General features: G+C 38.5%; 2 protein-coding genes across 2 annotated transcripts in view; both read left to right on the plus strand.

The window, feature by feature from the left end:
- The first annotated feature begins 1,327 nt into the window (after positions 1–1,327).
- Positions 1,328–2,551, plus strand: LOC130457256 (basic salivary proline-rich protein 2-like). Its single transcript, XM_056817243.1, has 2 exons — positions 1,328–1,627; positions 1,721–2,551. The coding sequence occupies exons 1-2, from the start codon at positions 1,328–1,330 to the stop codon at positions 2,549–2,551; spliced, it is 1,131 nt and encodes a 376-aa protein (XP_056673221.1).
- A 305-nt stretch (positions 2,552–2,856) lies between these two features.
- TAF4 (TATA-box binding protein associated factor 4) overlaps positions 2,857–24,755 on the plus strand; it is a 125,864-nt gene continuing 103,965 nt past the window's right edge. The window contains exons 1-2 of the mRNA XM_007475617.2: positions 2,857–3,213; positions 3,889–5,025. Coding sequence (XP_007475679.2) covers positions 2,907–3,213; positions 3,889–5,025 — 1,444 coding nt within the window. The 5' untranslated portion in view covers positions 2,857–2,906. The remainder of the gene's footprint in view (positions 3,214–3,888; positions 5,026–24,755) is intronic.

A 24,755-nucleotide genomic window follows, 5' to 3' on the forward strand; every position in this document is an offset into this window, starting at 1 on the left:
GTGAACATGATGCAGTAATATGTCTACATGCAGAACAGAACTCTGCATACAAGTTAGAAAAGTAATATTCAGTTATTTATCACTGACAATTGTTTATTTCAAATCACAGCTTTTAGTAATGAAAAAAACATTTTTTTTTTTGGCTGGGGTAAGGTGGGAACTGCCACATTTTAAACAAAGGAAATAACATTTTGACCAACTCTTCTCCACCCCCAACAAAGCATTAAAATATTGATTTACAGTTCTAGTTCTGAGAAACTATATTACAGTTAACACCGGGCAAGGAACAACAAATGCACAGGAAACTTTAAAGCTACCAATATTCATTTAAAAACTGAGGTTCTTCAATAAGAAGTGTGTAGCAACAATTTGACCTACCATCTTGAGCTAAAAAGAAACTACCACCCACACAGCTTGCCTCCTCACAACCCCTCTTTAGCCCCAGAAGCAGGACACATTCCTCCTATTGTAGTCTAATAAAACTAGAAGTTACCATGTAATTACCATTGTTTCCCTGTAAGCTACTTTGTCATTCTTCTAAGACATACAACTGAAGATGTGATGCTTTTGGAGTTTGTTATAATCACGACCTTTTAAAATGGAATAATCAAGGTGATTATTTAAGGTTAGATTATCCACTATATATATATGACTTTTCCAGCTCCGGCTTCTCCTCTGCATTTCCGGTTGCTAGTCGCATCTCCACCAAGAGGTAAGGGAATAAAGTACAACTCAGTCTGTTTAGCAGCTTGTTCACAGGTCTGTGGTAGGGGGAGATGGCAAGCCAAGGTTAATAAGGTTTTTTTCACCCCTTTATTAAGTGTCTCTATTAATTCAGATACGTATAAGCTGGTGTGTAAAGTCACATAATATAGGTGGTAGGTTGATTACACTACTCACTAATACATACGTTTTTAAATGGGGAAATTACTCTGAATTACCCCATGGGCATGGGTATGCATGTGGGACAATGCTCATAAACCTGTGTTTAGTCATCAAGTGTACTGAGAGGTTAAAAAAAATGATTTAAAACCAACCTACAGTAACCCCGCTGGGGATCGAGTAGTCAAGCTTTCAGATGTCACTTCCTATTAAGTTAACCCAAAGATAGTTCAAGTTTGGCCTGCTCCGAAGTCAGGAACACTAATTTCCCTTTGCAGCCGTGGGAGCAATCACATTGCCTTCTCTAAGCCTCATTCCGCATCCTTCCCGATCCAAGGATGCGCAACTGTAGTGACAATTATAGAACTGGGATCCCCGGCTGGCCGTGAACCACATCTCTCCTGGGGTGGGGAGGAAGAACCCACCCCATCCCCTTTTCCCAGGAATGGGGGAGGAAAAGCATTCTTGCCGGTCTAGTCTTCTCCCAGTCGTAGCAAAGCCTGCCACAGTCGCCAAGGCTCGGGTCTCCACCCCCCTTCCCAATCTCTCCCTCCCTTTCCTCCTCCCGCCTTCCTTCAACCTGCTCCAGGCAGAGGCTCCTCCTCAGCCCGGCGCGGGGGAGCCCCACACAAACAAGCCGGGAGGCGGTGCAGCCGGGATGACTCTTCCGAAAAGGACTCCCCCCGCCTTCCCCCAAATCTCTCCACCTCTTGAGGGTGTTTCCCCTTCCGAGGAAGGGAAGGGGGTGTGTGTGCTTGGGGGGCGGGCGAGGAGGAGCGGGTTGGGGGGGGGTTGCAGACTCCGTGGGGGTCAGTGACGAGAAGGGGGTGGGGAGTAGTCGGCAGCGCCGAGGGGGGCGAGGACACCCGTGAGTGGAGGGGAGAGAGTAAGAGACACCCCCTTCTCGCCTCCACGCCGGCCGCTCCGAGGCCCCGAGCTAGCGGCGGCGCTTCCCCCCTCCCGCCTTAACCCCCCCCACCAACAACAACCTCCTTTTCCGACACGAGTGACGAGGCCGAGGTGCAGCCCACAGCCTCCCCCGCCCTGCTTTCTTCTCTCCTCCCCCAGACGTTTCTTCCCACAGCGCAGCCTAGTTTGTTCAAGAGGGCGTCCCGTCCGCGACCAGAGCAGGGGCCCTGGGGGTGGCGGCACGGAGAGGCGAGAGAAGCCGCGCCAAGCGCGCGGGGTGAAATGGCGGTTGGCTTCGGGGTGTGCGGCCTCAACCGCCGTTCTCGTCCCCCATCCCCCCCATCTCCGTCTCCGCTCCCCCGCCTTCCTTTCCTCCCTCCTCCTTGAGCTCGGGCTGGGCGGGGGTGTCTCAGTTACACGCAGCTGGCAAGCGGCGGCGACGGCACAGGTGCGGGGCGGTGGCGCCCTTCACCCCTTGCTCGCTCCAGCCACACTCAACCCGCAGCCATTTTGGAGCAAGCAAAGACAAAGAGCTAACCACCGCCTGTCGCCGCCGCCGCCGCCCCACAACAACCTCTCTACCCCGCCCCATCTCTTCTCCCTCCCCTGCCAGGCCCCGCTGCGGCGTTTCCACTCCGACCCCTTCGCAGCCAAGCCCCGGGACCACCTTCCTCGCTCCCCGGTTATCAAGCAACCGCCGCCGCAAGCGGCGAAGGCTCCGCATCCGCCCCTCCCCCCCCCAGCCGCCACCATAGCCTAGGTCGTCGCCGCCTCCCTCCCCACCCACCTTCCACACTCTTTCCCCTCCCCCCGCCCTTCGGTCTCCCGACTGCTTCCCCTCTCCACTCTTCAATAACGCTCGCAGCCATTTGCCGTCGCTTTTAAGCGCGTCGGGCAGCCAATCAGGACGGGCTGGAATCCCGGGGCTGCGGTGACGCGCCGCCGTGGCGCGCTTGCGCGGCGGCCGCGGAGGAACCTCCCCGCCTCCCTCCTCCCCGGCGGCCCTCCTCCCCTCCCCGTCCCCGGCTCCCCTCCCCCTCCCCCCCCCCTCCCTTCCCCACACAGCCCTCCTCCTCACCCAGTCGCTATTAGCCAAAGCGGCGGAGTAAAAAAAGATGGCGGCGGGTTCGGATCTGCTGGATGAGGTTTTCTTCAACAGCGAGGTGGACGAGAAAGTGGTGAGCGACCTGGTGGGCTCTCTGGAGTCCCAGCTGGCGGCCAGCACGGCCCATCACCACCATCACCCTCACAAGACGCCCGAGATCCGGGCCGGAGGCGCTGGGGGGCTGGGGAACCATGTTGTGAGCGGCAGCCCTGGAGGAGCCGGAGTAGTAGGAGCCGCCGCCGCCGCCGCCGCCGCCGGTGCTAATGTCCAGACGGAGAGCAGCAAAATGGGACTGGCCCAGGAGATCACAAAAGCAGGTAGAGCGGCGGCGGCGGGGGGCGGCGGGGGCGGCGGGTCCCGACCGGGAGAGAGCCGAGAGGGAGAGAGAGAGGGGAGCCAGGGCCGATCCCCCTCAGCTCTGCCGACCCCCCTCCCCAGAAGGGGGCCTGACACCCTCTCGGGGGCACCTGGTGTGAGGGGGCTGCCCGGGCCTTGGGGAGCCCCGGACCCTCCGTGGGCGGGTGCACAGGGTAGAGGGAGGCAGAGGGGAAAGGGGTGGGGGTCCAAGACCCCTCCCTGGCTACAGCGAAGGGACTCTGATGGAGTAAAGGGAAGGTAAGGGGGGCCCCCTTTTCCCAGGGTGGTCCAGCCATCCCAGGGGGCGAACAGGGATGGAGTCTGGAGGAGCTGACATCCCGAGTACAAGGGTCTGACACCTCAGGTGTGGGGGGTGTCAAGAACTGACACCCCCTAACGGGGGACAGGGATAGCGCTCAGTTCTGAAGGGGGACCCTTCCAGAACTGATCTTTTGCTTCCTTGATTTTTCCCATTCCCCAATTTTTGTCTCCTGTTAATATCTTAGCACGTCTTGGCTGAAGTAATGCTCCAGACCTCCTCCCCCTTCCCCTCCCCCTCTTTATTTTATTTTATTTTCTTTTATTTTCTTTTATTTTTTATTCTCTCCTCCTTCTTGTTGTTGTTGTTGTTGCAGGGGCCGGAGGAGTGCAAGGGGGTGTTATTAATCACAACACGACCAGGTCCCAGGGTTCAGCTCTGCTGGATGGAACCTCCTCATCCACCTCCACCAGCAGCAGCAGCACCAGCACTAGCAGCACCACAGCAGGATCCGAAGCTGCTGCTGCTGCTGCTGCTGCTCCAGGGGCTGCTGCCATCAGTCAGGGCAAATCGGTGGTCATCAGCAGCACCATGGCAACCGCCTTGTCCTCCAGAAATGGCAAAATCGGTACCACCACCACGGTGCAAACTTTGAATGGGAGTAACGTCGTGATGAACTCTCACCATTCAGGAAGTGCTGTTGCTTTTGCTGGGACTCCGGCTGCTGCTGCTGCTGCTGCTGCACCTGCTGTCACCCTAGTCAACAACGGACCAGGATCTGTGGTGTTGCCGCTGGGAAAGGGAAATGCTGTCAATGCTGTTTTGCCTTCAGCTTCTTCAAACACTGTCATCCAGACTTCTTCTTTCCTCAGCACTGCTGTATCCTCCTCTTCCTCACCCACCGTTATCTCCTCCTCCAGCATTGGAAGTGCCGGACCTACTGTGGCACTAGTGAGGCCACCAATTCACACAGCAGGACCTGCTGCAGCTTCTGTTGCTGCAGCCACCCAGAATGGGAGCAATACTGTGATCAATTCAACTATCAGTGTGGGGAGTTTGCCTGCTACTGCTGCTGCTTCTGTAGCTACTGTGGGTTCTGGAGTTTCCCTTCAGGCATCCCTTGTGAACAGCCAACCTGGCTCTAGCATGCCAGCCACAGCCACCACACAGGTCATCAAATCAGAGTCTCCTAAAACTATAGTACAGGCAGTGCCTCAGCAGCAAACATTGACAACCAGTGGCCAGTCCACCACAGGGGGTAACATGATCATTGGGCAAACTATGCAAGGTGGTATCCCCAATCCTAGTGGGATACCACCTCCTCCTCCAGCTCCTGGGACCCCTACAGGGATGGCTAAAGGCACTGCCAATACAGTGGCACAAAGTCTGCCAAGGACTCCAACAGCTACTACAGGTGGTATCCGAGCAACGTTGACTCCTACAGTTTTAGCACCCCGTCTGCCTCAACCACCTCAGAATCCCACAAATATTCAAAATTTTCAACTACCCCCAGGTAAGAAAAGCATTGCAGTATTTATTGTGATAGAAGGCAAATGATCCACATACCTGATTTTAGTTGTAAGTCATAGGAAGTTCTTGTTCTCATTTAAAATAGTATATGGTCATTTACCTTTTTTACCATACCATAAGTGTTATGCTGGTTCAAGTACCTGGGATGTGCTAGGGTAGATTTGCTTTGCAGACTTTTCTACTGCTTAAATCTTTGTATTTGCATTTTAAGTCTGTGTGCAGATTTTTCTACCCATAACATGATGGTGTTATGCTGATAATATTTCTATTTAATCTTCTTTATGCCTTGAATTTTAAAGTAATTTTGTGGTTGTATGAATAAATCAAACATGCTGCTTAACCTCTGTCCCTGTATGCCCCTGCTGCCATAGAAGGCAGACTGCTAGCTCTGTAGCAGCACAGGTATATGTCACAGGAGACATTGCTTCACTATGCAAATGTACATTAAAATAATCTTAGATTATTTTTTTAAAATTAGAGTTCAAGATATATAGCTTTGTTCATTAATAGTTTCCATAGTCAGATAATGTGTCTTTATCTCACCAAATACCTTTGTATTTGTTGTGACTTCCTGAGATAGAGGACTATCTGGACCTGGTTTCTAAAGGTGACAGAATGACACACCCCCTGATTTCAGGACTGCTTAATTAAGTCTTTGAAAACTTTTATTCTTTTCAGGGTCTACCTTAAAAACTTCTCAGATATCAGTACTGTTTTACAGTTTTTAAGTGAACACAAAAATGAGCCTACAAGGATCACAGCATTCATGGCCAACATTCTAATCTCCAAGTTGTATTTTAGGCATTTTTCCAATATTCTCAGTATTTATGATATTTTTCAGTGTAGTATTGTTACTACACAAAGAACACCTAATTACATTTTACTATTACTACCTAATGAAATCAATGGTGTGCATATGCTATTCACTTCAGTGGGTCTTAGGACAGTAAAAGTAATATATTATGAAACTACTATGCAGGATATTAATAGAAGGATGCTTTTATTTCAGAAATGCTTTAATAGTTCTTTCTGATTGCCGTATTATTTTATGAATCTTAAAGACAAAAATACTGTGAATAGTATATAACATTTTGATATTTTTTCAGAACACTCAGGCATAAAAAAGAGCTTATTCTGAAATACTTATTTTTGATTGTGCTCAGAGGTAGTATTTTAAAATCTAATCTAAGTAGTTTTTTTATGGTTTAAAAATATTTCTCCTTAAAGTCAACCTCTTAGCATGTAGTAAGTAATTGCATGTGTAGCAGTAGTAAAATCAGTCATGAAAATTTGGTGTTTCACATGTCCCATAGTATTTTCTAAAAATAATGAGTGGTTACTTCAAAACCATTTCTTTATCAATGAAATGAAAAGTTTTTCCTTTCTAATCATTTAGAGGTTAAGAACCAATGGTTTGTAAAACTTCATACTTGGGTCTTTTTTTATAGGTGAAATCCTAGGGGGGGGTAAGTTCCAAATCCATAAAACAACTTCCCCCTCTGCCCCTTTCTTTGCACTTAGTTTAGACTTAATTAAAAACCTCAAAGAAAGGGGATTGACATTTTGTGCTTGTGATTAAAATATACATTTGGGGGTATTCCAGAGTGATTAGCTTGAGTTTTTCTACATCCTGGTCTAATAGCAAGCTTGTATTTGTTTAATCTTAATCCATGGCACATAACATAATTTGTAAAATTTGCCATAGCCTTTTCTGTATACCCATTTTCCTAAAAGATTCCCACGTAAAAGTCCTGCTTATTTAAGTATTTTTCCCATATCAGTAGGGTTCTTCCCTATGGTTTGTAGTTTAGTGCTTTAATTAAAATGGGTATTGTTTGACGAAGAAGGTGCTGCATAGGACTGTCAAATATCTTTAGTATCTTGTTGAGGGGCCATACTCTGAAAGCAGTTTAATTGAGTTCCACTTGTTAAGAAACTCCTAGTTACTGTATCAGTTAGGATACAGTTTACCCCTGAATATGTCACATTCCTCAGGTGAGATTTCTTTTAAAGAAAAACTTAGAAATAACACTGATTATAGGCTACCTGATGGTTTTATCTAATCTAGACTTGGGGGTGGGGGGTGGGAAATAGCCCTATCTTCTGACATACATGGTATGCTAGTTTTTATCAGTTTTATTAAGTAGTTGAATCAACACCTTGGAAATATGGAACTAATTGGATCACTTTTAGTGAGAACTTCCCCTTTTATTCCTATGAATATATTGCTATCAGGGAGGGAAATGTGATTAGAGAAGGGCATGCCCTTTTGTTACTTCATTATTAGTGGTTTTGAGAGGGATGTTTATGATTAATTTTCAATCTTATACCAGCTCTTTCTGGTGCAGATTTGACAAGTAGATATCACTATTTGTTACAATCCTAGGGATAAGTGTTAATTTTTTTATTCTTGTAGTCTTGCAATATTCCTAATATGTTGCACCAGAGAATAGCCTCAAGTCTGATATCTGAGTCAACAAACCTTATTTTCTTGATATTTCTCTTAGTTATCTCAGATATATTGTCATATCTATCAAAATGTTCAGATCATTTTACAGCTATTATTCTATTCATTTTTCAGTAAAGTAATAGACTTGCAGAAGCCAGTATGAACTTTATGAAATTAAGCAGTTTTTTTTTGTGTTCAAGGAAGTAAAAGCAAATGAGAATTAGTTAAAACTATTATTCTTTTTCTTTTAACAGAACAATTGTCCTAATTTAAATTAGTACATTTTAGTTTGATAAATCAAAATTACACATTTGTGAGAATACCATTTATACGCTGTGAATAAATTGCCAGAAAATATCCTTAAGAATATTTATGAATTGGTATCATTTTCTCAAATGGAATCTTACATCTTTTATTGTGAATTAATGGTTTATTTTGTAATGTTTTATTTAACTTTATTACTAAGGTGATAGGTAGCCATAGTCTGAAGAAATTGATCATCTGGGTATCTTTAGCAAATAGAAAGTTGACACTTTTTATAGTTTACCGATACAATTGTTATACCTTCAGATTTTAGGGGAGAAGGAGAGGCTTGTAAAACTGTATGCAAGTATACAGTAAACATCCATCTATGCAAAATTTAAGTTTCATATTAAAGATGACATTTACCTTTCAGTCATTTATATAAATAAGAGATAAATGGGAGACTCAAACCACTGAAAGATAATAATATAAATGTTTACTATGTAATTATACAACAAACTCTTGTACAGAATCCTTATCTTACTGGTAGGATTTTGTTAATGAAGTTCTTAAAGAATTAAATTTTAGATTTGAATTTTATATTACTGTAAATGTGTGTTTTTTTTTGAAAGCTGCCTTTTTACTTGGTGATATGGGTGTAACATTGAAAAAAAAAGACACTTAAAAAAAAAGTAGCAGGAAATCTTAATTGTCCCAAGTACACTGAAAAGTATGCTTTGATCCTACAAATCTTATGACTAATTTTTGCAAAGTTGAAGGTGATAGGATATAATCAGCTTGTGTAGTCATTGTTTCTAAAATGACCACTTAAAAAGATTAAAAAATATTCTTCAATCTTACCTACTTGGCTTAGTAAAATAATGTTGTGTCATTCCATATATATATATATATATGTACCACTTTCATTGAATTGGCTGCTCTGTTGCTTTAAAGGGTTTGCCAGATAAAAATTCTCAGGCTAAGGCTGAAACTTCCCTAATTTCTAAGTAATTAATTTGTTTAGTGGTTTTTACCCATCAAGTTTTCTGTGACACTTGATATTTAAAAATGAATGTTTCCAAGATTAGTGTGTTCAAAAGTTCAGGTGCCTTAAATAGAGGCTTCTATCCTTGGTGGGTGGTCTCCCCTCTCCCGCCTTCCTCTCGCTCCATTCACAAAAAAAGGTCTTTGGAATTTGACTGTGTTCTCTGCATACTGTTTGATTTTTGTAAAGCACAGGCAGCCAAAGACATTAAGGTTTCTTCATGTAAGTTTTAAGGGAACTTTGGAATTTTGAGAGTTAACTTTAGGAGCAAGGATCCTAGATTGTTTCCCAATTTGCTATAGGCTTGCTCTGTGATCTTAAAAAAGTTGAAACATTCCTTGGTACCTCAGTTTCTATTACTGTAAAATGGGGTTAACAGCTATTTTGTTTAAGTGCCATGAGATTCTTGGATAAAAGGTATTGTATATGTGAGAAGTATTATTTGTTATTCATACTTTGCATTCAGTCTCATAAAATTTTTACTGCCTTGAAACAAAAATGCATTATAGAACTGCAGGTTCTTAGGATAGTCCAGTACTAACCCAGAGCATGATGTAATTTCTGGAGTACTGTATGATCCATTTTCTCTTAACTTTTGCCTCTTTAGAAGGTAGCCAAAATATTGGGGCACAAGCTTCTAGGTTAGTACTATGCCTATTAATTAGGAAGAGACTATGTGACATGCATATATAAGTCTATCTTCAGATATAATGAGTTGGTGGATCTAATTTTAGGCCTAAGGCTTTAACCAAGTTTTTCCTCTTGATGCTAGGTAACAGTGAAATTTGAAAAGAAAAAAAGATACTTTTGGGGAGAAGGCACATGGACAGCACTGGACAGCTCTACTTAGCATAGAACACAAGTAGCTTCCCCAAGTATTCCTGGTCCAACTTGCCCTTCTCTTTGGGAGGAACTATATTTAAAGGGTGAGCAGGGAGCTCATTCTTTGTTGTAGTATGTTCTCGACTTCTTTTCTGACATTACTGCTGTTGTTATTATTAAAAGTTAATTATCTCCTTGATTGGGATTGAGGAGTGGGGTTCATGAGTACCTAGTCAGGCATTTTCTGGAACTGGGGGATCCATCATGTTTTGGCAACAATCAGCAATCATGACTTCTGCATACTTGTTTCATCTGAGGAGATTATGCAGCAGAACATAATGGAGAGATGGACTTGGGGGCAGGAGGACAACTGGGTCGGGTCTGAATCTTGCCTCTGACACTAGATTTGTGATGATGGGCAAGCCACTTAACCTCTCAGAGCCTCAATTTCCTCATTCATAAAATGGGATTAAATAGTACCTACCTCACAGGGTTGTTGTGAGGGCCAAATGACACTATGTATGTAAAGAGCTTTGGAAACCTTAAAGCACCTTATTAACAATGTCAGTGGTTACAAACAATAAGCTATTGAAATGTCTAAGGTCTCTCTCTTTCTGTGGTTTATAGGAGATTTATCTGAGTTATAAGAGGAAACTTTTAAAAAGTTCTTCATACTTGCTATGTGGTATATAAAAATAAGTATACATTGTTTATTAGCTAAGTCTTCACAACAAATCTTTAAGGAAGCTGAATGAGAAAATGTTACCCCTGTTTACAGAGAAACTGAGGTACCAAGAAGTTAGTTAAACTTCTTGTCCACAAGCAAGTAGTGAGCCTGTGCTTATCTCTAATGATACTTAAGATTGCATTACCACAGCTTTCAGAAACTCAGATAGCAGTTGGGTAGGGAGAGTTGCCCATGTAAAGACTCCCATCAACCATTGAATCAACCTGCTAGCTCTGGTCTTGATTAGTACAATATCAATTCAGTTTACACCTGTGGTCTGGAAGTGAAAAGGCCCAGATTCATCTTGTTCCTTATTCAGTGAAATACTTTTGTTTTTAAAAAACAAACTTGGGTTTCCTTGAAATAATATTAAAAGAAAGGTGGTTGTTGGCATAGTCTATAAAGCCATTTCAGTATTTCAATAAGCCTCTTCCCATATGAAGTAAAAAGTTGAATAAAACAAGTATTTTTATAAGGAGCTACATGAACTTATTGAAATACAGTTAACTGATTTAAAAAATGTTGGACTTTCTGAAGCAGTGTTTTAAAAGGAGCCAGATAGAGTGCATAGAGGTAAGACAGACAGAAAGAGACAGAGACAGTCAAAGAGAGACAGAGAGATTTTGTAACTTTCTTAAAAGAATTACTTTTCTTCATTGTCTTCATTGCAATGATAATGAGGAGTCTTAGGGGTACTTTTTTCCTCAGAACTTAAGACCTGATTTCCCTGGAAGTAGTTCGAGTTTAGGGCCCTTCTCAAACTTGAGTCTTGTGATTATATGTTGGAAACTGGAAGCCTTTCAAATGTATTAAGAGGGATTTATTTAATCAAGCCTCTATTGAAGTAAAGTTGTTAGATTAATAAAAGAAAGGAGACTTATACAATTAGGACCTTATATTGTGATTCTTTAGTTACCTGTCAGGTGTTTTTTTAAAAATAATTTTGTCATATAAGGAACTTCATTTTCTTTTGCAATAATCAACAAATAAGCATGCATATAATGGTTATTTTAAAGACTTTTACTTGATGGTCATTAATCCTTAACACCACTGTAAGGTAGATAAGTTATAGTCAAATTGAATTTTGAAGTTAGGAACGTTGTCTAATATTGTATTTTTTGAATTTGAAATTTTGATTTCTACATTTCCCTGATTCTGACTTTAAAAGGCAAAGAGATGTAAAAGTTGTTATCAAGTGAAGAAGTCCTCAAAGATTACTTACCTTAACTGGCATAGACTTTAGTATCTTTTGTGGTTTAATTAATATCCAATTTCATTAAATCTACAATCTTCCCTGTGTTTGCAGATTTTCCTTGTTATACTTATAACTGTTGTGTAGAATGAAAAGATTATAAATTTATTGAAAGCATTGTACACTTAACATATCGTAAATATTTTGTGTTAAGACTATTGAGAAAAAATAATATTCTGGTCCTCTCCCTTCCCTATCCTTTATTCTCTGTTTTAAAAATTGTGGTTTTGCTTTTTCATTCTGAGCTTTTATTTCTAATGGAAACTTAGATCTTTTATTCTTTTAATTAAAAAAAAACATAGATGATGTGAAAAATAGGTGGTTTCCTCTTTTGAAATCCAAATTGGTGGTATCAGAGCTTTAACTTAAATGAGCCCTTCCTTTTGTTGTTATTTTGCATGTACCAATGATTTCTCTTTCTCATTTAGACTCATTTTATTTTATAGTTATTCAACTAGAGTGACTGGGAAAGTACTGATAAATTAGTCTTCTTTTGATATTTTGTTCTTGTTTAAAAGAAAAATCTGCTTTATAAAATTTTAGAGCTAGAAGAAATTTTACAGATCATCTTTTTCAGCCACTTTGTTTTTATATATGAAGAAATGAGTCTTCAAAACGAGAAAGCCATTTCCTTAAGATCACCTCACTAGTAAATGGCAGAATTATGACTAGATCTTCTAAATCTTGGTTTCAGTGCTCCCCACCCTAACATCCTAAGTAAAAACCCAAACAGAAGAATTAAGTTGAAAGTATTGAAAAGTTAATTTAATTATTAAAGAACTTAAAAAATATATTTTGTAGTAGTAATAGAATATCTTAAAACAAAAATTGGACTAGAAGTTAAGAAATTGTTGTTCTGGCACTACTTTTGCCGTATACATAAACAGCCTTGAATAAATCATTTAACCTATTCAATCTTTTTCCTCATCAGATGGGAATAATATTTGTTCTTCCTACCTCAGAGAGCTGTTGTAAATGAACTATTGTGAAAAAGCTTTGAAGAATATAAAGTGCTATGGAAATATAAATTATCATTATTTTAATGTCATAGATAACATTCTAGCTTAATTAGTTAATTATGAGGTATTTTTATATAATTAAAGTAGGAAATAGTCGTTCTGTAGAAATTTTATACTTCATGCTTTTTTTAAAAAAGTGTTTTATTATTCTTGATTTTTATTAGTTATACAAGAATTCTTTGCAGTTAGATTCCTGAATGTTTGTGAAACACATCTTCACTAATTGTCTTACATTTGTATATTTCTTTGCCATTAACAAATGGCTTTCACATACATTGTCTCATTTGATTCTGTAATAATTCTATGAAGCAGAATGGGCAGGCACTATTGTCACTTTTTTACAGATAAGGAAGTTGAGGCTTTGTAAATCATAGAGCTGAGATTTGAAATCTAGTCTTCTGATAAAAATCTATTACTCTTCTAGGATATCATGCTCTAAGACAATATTCTGAAACATTAAATTTAGATTATGTGAGATCTATGCACTCCTAAAATGCTCTTCATGTGACACTGAACAACTACTTTATAAGGATTAGTCACATTATGTTAAATGCTGTGACTTTATTATTTCAAAGAACCTTCTGAAGTTTAGGAACAAGCCATACTATATTGTTATTCATTTGAAAATGACTTCAATGTGCCCTCCCAATCCACTTCCCTTAACCATTTACTTTTATGATGGACAAAAATGGTTCTATGGAGTTATAATTTTAGGGTGCTGGATTTGAAACCACCACTGACTATGGTTTCAAATCATGGCTCTACCAATTCATGATCAAATTTGGGCAAACCATTTCAGTTCCCTGGACTTCAGTTTCCTTATTTACAAAATAAGGTGTTTGGACTAGATGACTTCTAAGTTACCATTCAGCTCTAAGTCGAAATTCATTAAATCTAGTATTGGTAAAACAGATGCCAAGATGGAAATGTGAATTTTTTAATCCCAGGGCAAAGAAATCATATTATACATATAGCATATCCACTCAGATAGGGACCATGCCCTTTATTGTAAAAGGACACACAACTTAAGTTTTGAATGTGTGAAATGTTAGAATGTTACTAATATTTATTAAAATGTAAATAAGTACATGGTAGAGGCTTGAGTTTAGAACCTAATAGGTAGAATATATCATCTCAGTTTAGTATTTTGATTTTTTTTTAATCCTTACATTCCATCTTAGAATCAATACTGTGTATCTGCTGAGCCACCTTCCTGCCTCCTACTTTTTTTTTTTTTAATTCTTACCTTCTGCTTTAGAATTGATACTGAATATTGGTTCCAAGGCAAAAGAGAAGTAAGAGCTAGGCAATGGGGATTAAGTGACTTGCTCAGGATCACCCACCTAGGAAATATCTGAAGTAATATTTGAACCCAGGATCTCCTCTCTCCCTTGAGCCATTTAGCTTCCCCTGATTTGTTTTCATGACCATTGATTTGTATTTTTTTAAAAATATATTTAGTTTATAGCAATTTGAAAAAAATTCTAAAAAAATTTTTGTGAATCCAAATGTGACTCAGCTATGAAAATCAAAATCAATTACAAGCAGGACTTTTGAATTTGGTTTGAATATGTAGTATGCATGTAGTTTTTTGAGAGGCAGCATGATATAGGAGATAGAATTTTGCTGTCAGGAAAATCCTGTTTCAGACAGTCTGATGTATGACCCTGGGCAAGTTATTTAACCACATAGCCTCAGTTTCTTCATCTGCAAAATAGGAATAATAATATTACCTACCTCATAGGGTCTTTATGAGAACCAAAGGAGATAATAGTGCAGGTAATGTGCTTTGCAAATCTTAAAGCATCATATAAATGTCTGTCATCATTATCATCATCATCATCATCATCATCATCATCATCATCATCATCATCATCAACAACACAATAGCTGTGTAATGGTAGGGTAAGTTATTTAACCACTTGGTTACCTCCAGGCAACTATCTGTGATTTTATATTATAGATGATTTGCCAGTCTTTGTCAGAGCAGCAAATTTCTATCCTAGGAGTTTCCTAACAAATGAAATAAAAGAAATATTGTTTTTAAGGGAATGCCTTTTAGTGATTTTTGTGAGATGGAGTTAAAATGTTACCATAGTCATAGGATCTTAGAGATGGAAAGGACTACAAAGGTCATCTAATCCACTATGTATAGGAATCTCCTCCAAGATCTTCCTGTTTAATAGTCATTCAGGCTCTTCCCGGAGACTTCCAGTGATAGGGTACTCCCAACCTTATGAGGCAGCATATTCTGATTTTGGACAGCTCAGATTGTTAGGAGGAGTTTCCTTATATGGAGTTAAACTTTATTCTCATTGTTCTTAGCTTTGCCTCCTGGGACCAAGTAAAACAAGTCCAGTTCCTCTCCTATATGACAGTCCTTCAAATACTTGAAGATAGCCATCATGCTGCCCTAGTCCCCAAGTATTTTCTTCCCTAAATCCAAACCTCCACTTCATTCAACTGACTCAGAATGTAACACAGTTTTAACCCCTTTATTACCCTGGTCCATTTTTCCTTGTATATACTTAATTAATCAGTCAGTGCTAAATGCCTGTAATGTGCCAGGGTCTAGGTACTGAGAATAAAAGCACAAAGCATTAAACAGTCCCTATTCACCCAATATGAACTCACTATGCCACATAAATTCTGACCAGGGAGTTACCTCCCTGATTCTGGACATAATATGAAAAAGCATCCTAACTGATTTAATTTGTTAATACATTACATTTATGTACTACAGTTTGTTTAATCATGCTTTGGTTGGTACTTCGTTTTCAGCTTTTTTCTGCTATAAAGAATTCAGTAATAAGTGAGTTTGACTTTCTTGGGGGTCATATGTTTAGTAATGATATCTCTGGGTCAAAGGATAATTTTAGTTGCTTTTTAAAAAAAGAGTATAATTTCAAATTGCTTTTTATCAGATTGTTGAACCAATTTACAGCTCCATCAACAACTTCTCTCTTCTCACAATCTCTCTAATATTGACCATTCTAGCTTTTGTCATTTTTGCCAATTTATTCACCCAATTCTTTTTTTTATTCAAACTGATTTTTAGTTACACCTCTCTCATCCTGTACTTGTGTACTTGCTTTTTCTAACCACTCCTTCATTAAATGTGTTTTCATTTTTAAAAAATTACATTTTGACTTTCATTTATTGGTGAAAAGAGAATCACAGAATTTCAGATTTGGAAGGAACGTCAGGGACCATTTAGGTACTACACATTCCTGAAAAAGGATCTCTTTCCCATCCTGGTTGCTTTCTTCTGGGCAATAAGTTAGGGCATTGACTTTAAGTTAAGGGTTTGTGACTTTATCTTGGAGAAGAGAGTGTGTGTGTGTGTGTGTGTGTGTGTGTGTGTGTGTGTGTGTGTGTGTGTGTATAGATGGGTGCTTTCAAATATCCAAAGGATCTTCATGTGTAAGAGGGATTAGGCTTATTTTATTTGATTTAAGAGCAGAACTTGGACAAATGGGTAGAAGTAATAGGAAAGCATATTTTGGCTCAATAAAAGGAAAATCTCCCCAATAATTAGAAATCTCTAAAGGTGAAATGGATTGTATTGGAAGGGGGTGAGCCCTTTACCACTTGAGGTCTTAAAGCACAATATATGACTACTGTTGGAAATATTGAATAGGGAGTTTATTCTTCAGGTAGTGCTTAGACTACATAATAATAGCAACTCACATTTCGTGATATTTTACATTTTACAAAGCTCTTCCCCAGTACCAGTCCTCTGAAGTTACAGATCAAAGGATCATAGATGTAGAGCTATATAGGGGACCTCAGAGGCCTTCTAGACCAGACCTTTCATTTTATAGATGAAGTGACTTGCCCAACCTAAGTCCTCTGAGTATAGCAGAAGTATTAACATTCTCATTTTGTTGTTGCTTAGTTGTTTTCCATTTAAGTCCTACTCTTTGTGACCCCTTATGGGATTTTCTTGGCAAAGATACTGGAGCATTTTGTCATTTCTTTCTCCAGCTTATTTTCCAGATGAGGAAACTGAGGTAAACAAGATAAAGTGACTTGTTCAGTGTCACACAGCTAGTTAGTGTCTGAGGCCAAATTTGAACAGGAAATCACCAGACCTGGTATTCTATCCACTGTACTTACCTAGCCAATCATTTTGTGAAACAGGAAATAGGTTCACTGAAGATAACTGATTTGCCCAGTGGAAAGAGCAAATCCTTTGAAAACAGGTCTCTTGGTTTCTACTCTCTATATTCCAATGTCCTTTGCATACTTTAGTGTATTTATTGATTCTTGGTTCTCAGTAAATTTTTAGTGGTCTGTAAAATATTGCTACCAAAATAATTATTTCTCAAAATCAGTTAACTTAAATTGACTCCTTTCTTTCTTCCTTTAACTCTTCCTCTTCTTATTTCCTACTTTTTCCTTCTCCTATCCCATTTCCTAGTCCTTGTCCTTTGAAGTGCTGAGAACCTCTAGCACTTAGGGTAAAATGGTACACATTAGAGAATTTAACTTCTAGCTGCCTCAGTTTCCTCAACTGTAAAATTAGCATAATAATAGCATCTACATGGCAGGGCTATTGTGAAAATCAAATGAGATAATATTTGTAAAAGTGTTTACTTTGCACAATGTCTAGTACATAGTAGGTGCTATATAAATGTTATCACCTTTGTATTGGTAAATACTGAACTATATGAAATCTTAGGACTCTTTCCATTCTAAAATTCTTATGATGTAGACCAGGGGTGTCAAACTCATTGGCTGCAAGCCCATAAAATTCCCAACTGTGACCAGCACCAGATTAAAATGTAATTGGAAAATGTTTAATTAGAAAACAGTGATACAATATAGATAATGTTATTTTGTGGTTTTCAAAGTCATGTAGCTCAGGGATCATTTCTATTTGAGTTTCACATCACTGGGATAGTGGTAGGGTGTAGGACTTTTATTTAGGAAATCCTAGGTTTGAATACTACCTTAGATACCATCTATGCAATTCTGGGAAATTTACTAAATGTCTCTAAGCCTCAGTTTCCTAATTTGTTAAATTTTTGACATAATAACAGCACCTACCTCATAGAGTTATTGTGAGAATCAAACGAGATAAATGTACGTAGCTCTATAAACCTCTGTGTAAATGTGAGTTATTATTGCTTATAGTGGATCAAATTCTTTTCCTAGAGAACATACATGTAATTTTCATTTAAGTCAGCTTCCAAATAAAGACAGCTTAAGGATCATTGAACAGAAATAAGTCCTTTTGCCCACTGTCATCATTAACAAATTTTTATTGTTTTCAGTGTGTTATTCTAAATGCTAAAAATGCGGAAATAAAAGACAACTCTTGCCCTCAGTGAACTTACATTTTGGTGGGGTAGTTGGGAATGTATATAGAAAAGGTATCTAAATACTAAAAAAAAAACTTTACAAGATAAATGCCAAGTAAGTATAGATAACACAGTATGGTTCAGTGGAAGGAAAGATCACCAGACTGGAAATGGTTCCTGGATGAGGTGAGAGTTGAGTAGTATCTTGAAGAATACTAGAAATATAGTGAGGGTTGGGTGATTTGAAGCAGTGTAAATTGTCATTTTAGAGAAGGGAGAGTAAGTTTAATTGGAGCAGAGGGCTTGTATAACAGATATTTGATATGTAAAGTAATTAATGGCATCATTAAAAACACTATTATTAGTTATTCTCTCCATTAATTTGCATAATGTGTTAACAGCTATCCTTAGTTTTAGTCAGTTTTTCTTTGTGTATTTGATTAAATTAAAAAAGATGTTAAAGATGATAGTGAAGGAGCTTAGTTAAGAATGTTTAATTTAAAAAATAACATGATGTAAAGATGCTAACATATCTATGTCAGTGATCATTAAAGCAGATATTGTGGTATAGGGGAAAGAATACTTACTTAGAGGATGAGGTACCTAGTTTTTAGTCCATTATCCATGTGTATAACTTAGAAACCTCTCTGGGCCTCAGTTTCCTTATCTCTATAAAGAGGGAGTTATAGATTTATTGAAGTGGAACGGAAGTTCTTTTCAGAGGCAATAGCATGAGTTAGTAATACAAGATACCAATTTGCCTGGAGTACAAGGATTTTAGGGGAGTTGAGGAAGATAAAATGGAAGAAGAAGGTAGGGTCAGATTGTGAAGGATTCAAATGCCCTGCTAATGTGTTTGGAAGTGTGGCATAGTGGAGGGAGCTCAGGAGTTGAGTCAGGAAACTTGGATTGGCATCTCAGCTAGAACACTTATTTGACCATGTGACATGGAACAACTCTTCACCTTTCTGAGTTTTAGTTGCCTCATTTGCAAAATGAGGGAGTTGGATTAGATAATCTCTGACATCACTTCTATCTCTTAACATGCATGGGGGCAGCTGGGTATCTCAGTGGATTGAGAGCCAGGCCTAGAGATGGGAGGTCCTGGGTTCAAATGTGGCCTCAGACACTTCCCAGCTGTGGGACTTTGGACAAGTCACTTGACCCCCATTACCTAGCCCTTACCACTCTTCTGCCTTGAAATCAATACACAGTAGTGATTCTAAGATGATAGGTAAGGGTTTTAAAAAAAACCAGTCTGTAGTTCTGTGTGACTTTATCCTATAGACAGTGAAAAAGTAGGGAAGGTTTTGGAGCAGCACAGCATTTGCAAAGTGTTGTCTTTAGCATAGATTAAAGTGGGGTAAGCTTAGAGGGAAGAATACAAGTTAGTTTATTAGTCTAGTTGAGATTAGTGTTATAATAATTGGATCCATTAAAAGAGTAATATGATAATTTAGGTATGATGTGAGACTGGTGACATTTAATTTTATTTAACAAATATTTAAGGTGATATTTATATATGTAAGATATTTTCCTAGGTGTGGAAATAAGATGATCAACCACAACAACAGAAACAACTCCCCCCCTCCCCTAACAAAAATTGCTCACATCTGTTGTCTTCCAGGAGCTTATAATCATAGAATTTTAGAGCTAGAATGGACCAAGGTCTAGAGTGGTTAAGTGATTTGCTCATTATTACAGAGGTAGTAGGTGGCTTGACTGGGTTATATAAACCAGGTTTTCTGCTAAATTGAAAACATCTACTATAATTCAGGCAGCTAGGTGTTACATTAGATAGAGTGCTGGATCTGCAGTCAAAAAGACATATTCAGATTCACTCTCAGATACTTTTTGTGTGACTCTAGTCAAATCACTTAATCTGTCTGCTTCAGTTTCTTCAATTTTAATATGAGGATGACAATAGTACTTTCCTCCCAGGGTAGTTTTGAGGCTTTTTGAACTATTTAATAAATAACTAATTTCTTTCCTTCTTAATGTGTTATTTCCTCTTGAAGATGATAAAATGTGCACAAATAAGTATAAAATGAGGAAGGGCAAGGGAAAGGTTCATACAAAGTATTATAAGAAATTTGAGGATCACAGAGCTGGGAGGATCAAAGAAACTTCATGGGGTGGGGGTGGTTAACACCTGAACTGGGCTTTGAAGGAATAGAAGAATTTCAACAGGTAAAAATGTAAAAGCAGTACATGCCAGTAGGAGGAGGGATTTTGTGCAGATTCATCTAGGCAGGAAAGAATAGGATGAGCTCTGGGAAAAATCAGTAGTGTACTTTGGAGGAAAAGTGAAATAAGGTCAGAAAGGTGAATTGTAACAGATTGTTGGATTGTCTTAAATGCCAAAATAAGGAATTTATGTGTATTTTATCCTGTGTGAATTAGGGAGCCATTGAAGATTTTTGGGCATAGAACATGGTCAGACTTGTGTATTAGAAGAATTATTTTGGCAGCTGTTTGAAGTACAATTTGAAGAATGGTGGGGATTGGTGATGGGAGATCAATTAGAAGGATATTTGGACATTATAGAGGAGATAAATGCAAGTGATACCATCAATGTAGGATCAACAGGATTTGGCAACTAATTAGATGTGAAGAAAAGGAAAAAGTCAAAGATAACTTCAGGAACTCAAACCTGAGTCATTGACTCTGACAGTACCATCAACAACAAAAAAAGGGGAAGTTGAGAGGAAAGAAGGAAAGATAAGAATTCAGTTTTAGACATCTTGTTTTGGCTAAACAGTAAGCAGATGGAAATGTGAGACTAGAGTTCAGGGAAGAGATTGGAAATATGGATATTTGTATACTCTGAAACTTAAATGGATCCGTGATCCCACAAGAGATCATATACATCTTATTGTGCAAATTGAAACCCTTTCATTACCTTTTTATTCTTTGTGATATTTGTGCTTTCCCATATACTTTCAATAGGAAGTTAATATTCTGAAGGCCTTCTTCTGAGCCTTTTGACATAAGAATGATGATAGAGTACTCAGGTTGTCCAGTGGTTATTTTTCTTACTCCATGACCATTCTACCTCCTTTTCTGGTACATATATTGGTTATATCTTTATATCCCTTCCTGGCCTGAATTCTTAATTGGTAATATATTGTAGCCATTTGTGCCCAACATTTGTCTTGACCTTTTCTTTTTTAAGTAATTCACAATTTTGTTTCTTTGGAGACTGGTAATCACAGCTTTGTAGCCATATGGCATCAGTGGAAGAATATTGGTCTTAAAAAGGTGTTTTCATTTCAGGGAGAAGCTTTCAGTCATTAAAAAACCTGCATAACTTTCCAAATGTAATAAAGTCCTCTCTCTATTCATTTCTTGACTCAGGTGAATATAAACTTCTCAAGTACAGGAATTATGATGATCTTTAAATAATGTTGCCTTTGTATCTGTAGCACCTAGCATAGCATATTACACATAGTTTAACAAATTGTGACCTTCCTAGAAACTTATTCTTTAGGTTCATGAAATAGAATCGAAAATAACAGTAGTAGTTTGCATTCATAGAGTACTTTGTTTACTGTAAGAGTTAAAATTAGTTGGTTGCCATAAAGTGTAATAATTAAAATAGTGGAAGATATAAATTGTAGTAGATATAAGAGTGGATGAGTAAGTTGTGACCGCAAAGATATGTTTTCAAGACAGTGTCTTGTTTTTAAATCAATTATAAGGTGGTTGCCTGGGAAAAATTCCCAATTATGAAATATACCCAAGTCAACTGGGTTTTATAGAGATTTTAATTAATACAATGAGGAATTAAAGAAAGAGAAAAAGGGTAAGAAAGGAATAAGTATGAAGGGCCTTAAGCCAACATGGCCTAGACCTGAGTCTTAAGATAGAGATATCAGTCAGTCCTTAAACACTCACCACAAGATCTGTCCAAGCAAGAATATAGACACCAGTTCAGTCAGCCATCCTTCTCCAGAGAGGGATTCTTCTGACTGCCTTCAACAGACTGTCCTTAACAGACTGTCTTTCAACAGACTGTCCTCAAGAACCTCTCCCAAGAGACGTCTTAGAGACTGTTCTTTCTTAGGAGACTGTCATCTCCTTATATAGGGAATTTTCTCCTATGTCACCTCCCCTAAGTTCTTCCATCTACCAATCACAGTAGACGTTTTTCAAAGGACAGACCATTCTTAGTTCACACCTGAGTAGACTTGAGTAATTTACACCAGGAAAGCTCTGAGTAAGTTTCTCACCTCTTTATTCCTTGTAAATTCACAAGTTGCTTGACCTTTATAGTTACTTAGCACCCTTTTGTATTAGTCCTAAAATAGGCATGGCTTAAAGAACTTTTTGTCTTACTATAAGAATGGGTTTAAGTACTTTTCATTGTTCAGCAAAGAGTTTACAACTTTAACTTCCCCTAGGGCAGACTTAAGTAGGGGTGGAGTAGAGGTCTCACATTCCTGATCTAAGTAGAGTTCTCACATTCCTGATCTAAGTAGCTTCACTGCCCAAATGGGGAATGGTCCCAATGGGGAATGGTCTTAACCCAACCTTATGAAGTAGGGTCTGGGAAATTTTTTTAAGGTTCACAATCCTAACCTTATGAAGTAGGGTCTGAGAATTTTTAAGGTTCACAATCCCCCCTGATGATCATTGGGAGACTAGTCTCCCCATTGATCATTTAACAATCATCTTGTAATCCTAAATGCATTTCTAACTATAGATATACACAATATTCAATTTTCTAAGAGAAATTAGAATAGTGAGGGAGGAATAGAAAAGAAAGAAAGCAAAATCAATGTTTTGCTAGGCGCATTGACAGAAAGCCAACTTAGGGGCAGTCCCTTTTGGCATAAATGTGTACATTTACAATAAATATTCAATCAATGTTCAGTTCAATCAACCATATCCAGTAGTGTAGGGTTTCTGGCATCTTTCTGCAACAGTTCATTCTCTGGATTTAGGAGTTTTCAAGCTTCTTCCTTGAAGATCTTTTCTCGAACAAAAATAAAAATCTTGGATTTTTATAAAAATACAATCTTAAACAAAAAAATCAAAATTCTTGGATTTTAAATTAAAATACATTACAAAGCACTTCAAACATTATTTTATTGACCCTCTCAACAACCCTGGAGGTATTTATTCCCCTTTTACAGATGAGACCTAGAAAGTAAATGTTTAATAAATGTTAGTTGGGTTATATTCATGCACATGTACATGGAATTAATATTTGGAATTCATTTTGTATAGAAGTGGTCTCTAGAAGCATAGATGAGAGCCAAACAGAAATTGTAGAGAAGAGAGAGAGAGAGAGAGAGAGAGAGAGAGAGAGAGAGAGAGAGAGAGAGAGAGAGAGAGAGAGAGAGAGAAAGCCTAAGCAAAGTAGGTTGATATGAGAGACATTCCAAAAGAAAAATGAACAGTTTATGGTGATTCTAGATATGGAGAGGAATGAAGAGGGGAAAGGATAGGATAACTTTTGGATCCAATAACTTTCCAGAGGTTTTGTGATTACAAATATGAAAACCCATTGGGGGAATGAATTTTGCAGTAAAAAACAATTCCATTTTGACTATGTAGAATTTGAGGTGACAGGATAGCATTGATTAGAGAATGAGAGTCATCCACATAAAGAAGTCAATTGAACTCATGAGGGTGGATGAGATTTCAAAGGGGTGGTGGAATCAAGTGAGAAGATAAGTAGTTTCAAATAAGTCTTGTTATATGAGAGTGAGAGAGTAGAGGATGTGTAGAAAGAAAGAATAGCCCAGGAGGTAGAAGAGAAACTGTATAATAATAGTTTTGTGAAAGCCAAGAGATGAATGAATATAAGGAGTGGAGTTTAGCAGTGCCGTCTGTCAAGAGAGACAGAGGATAAGGAATATTGAAAAAGGACTTTGGATTTGGAGATCTGGAAGTCTGGTGAATTTTCAGTTACATAGTCAGAATTTAGAACTCAATAGTGGTGAGGAAGAGGAGGCAGTGAGTGCATACTACTTTCTGGAGAAGTTTGTTAGTGAATTCTGTCAGAGCTAAAGTTGAAAAGTCTAGAGTGTATAATGGAACACAGTGCTTTGGGATGGATGCAGGAGAACAAAAAAGTCTAGATGAATATGCAAAGGGACTCAGAGTCAGATGTGAGAAGATACTTTAGTGGTAAAACAAATTTGATGTGCTTTGTGTTATTTAAAGTTTTTTTTTTTCTGTATTGTTAGATTATAAGTCATATGCATACACAAAAACATACTTGATAGGTATGGAAAATATCTTCCAGTGTTGAGGAAATGAAATAGTTTTAAAACTTCTTTATTCTCAAGAAAATGGTTTGTAGCAAAGTAATGTTGCCAGAATGCTGGATACATATGACTTCATGTCAGTGTAACAGTTTTACGTACACTAAAATGTCTGAAGTTATATCATTCTGTGTAGAAACAGCTCTCTACTTTATGAACAAATCATATTTTAGTTAATTTGTAAATTGGTTGCTGGAACTTATATATTCTCAGAGAAATAATATATTAATGATGGCTAGAGTTTTTTTATTTTAATTAAAAAATATTTTTCCATGTTTACATGATATATTTCCCCCCTCGATTCTTCCCTCCACCCTCCCAGAGCTGACAAGCAATTCCACTGGATTATACCAATGTTATCACTTGATATCTATTTCCATATTATTCATTTTTGCAATAAAGCAATCTTTTAAAACCAAAATCCCAAATCATATATCCATATAAACAAATGATAAGTCACATTTTTTTTCCTGCATTTTTACTCCCACAGTTCTTTCTATGTGGATAGCATTTTTTTCTCATAAATCCCTTGGGATTGTTCTGGATCATTGCTACCAGTAGTAAAGTCCATTACA

This window comes from Monodelphis domestica, chromosome 1 (genome assembly GCF_027887165.1).
Source record: "Monodelphis domestica isolate mMonDom1 chromosome 1, mMonDom1.pri, whole genome shotgun sequence".
Lineage (NCBI taxonomy): Eukaryota > Metazoa > Chordata > Mammalia > Didelphimorphia > Didelphidae > Monodelphis > Monodelphis domestica.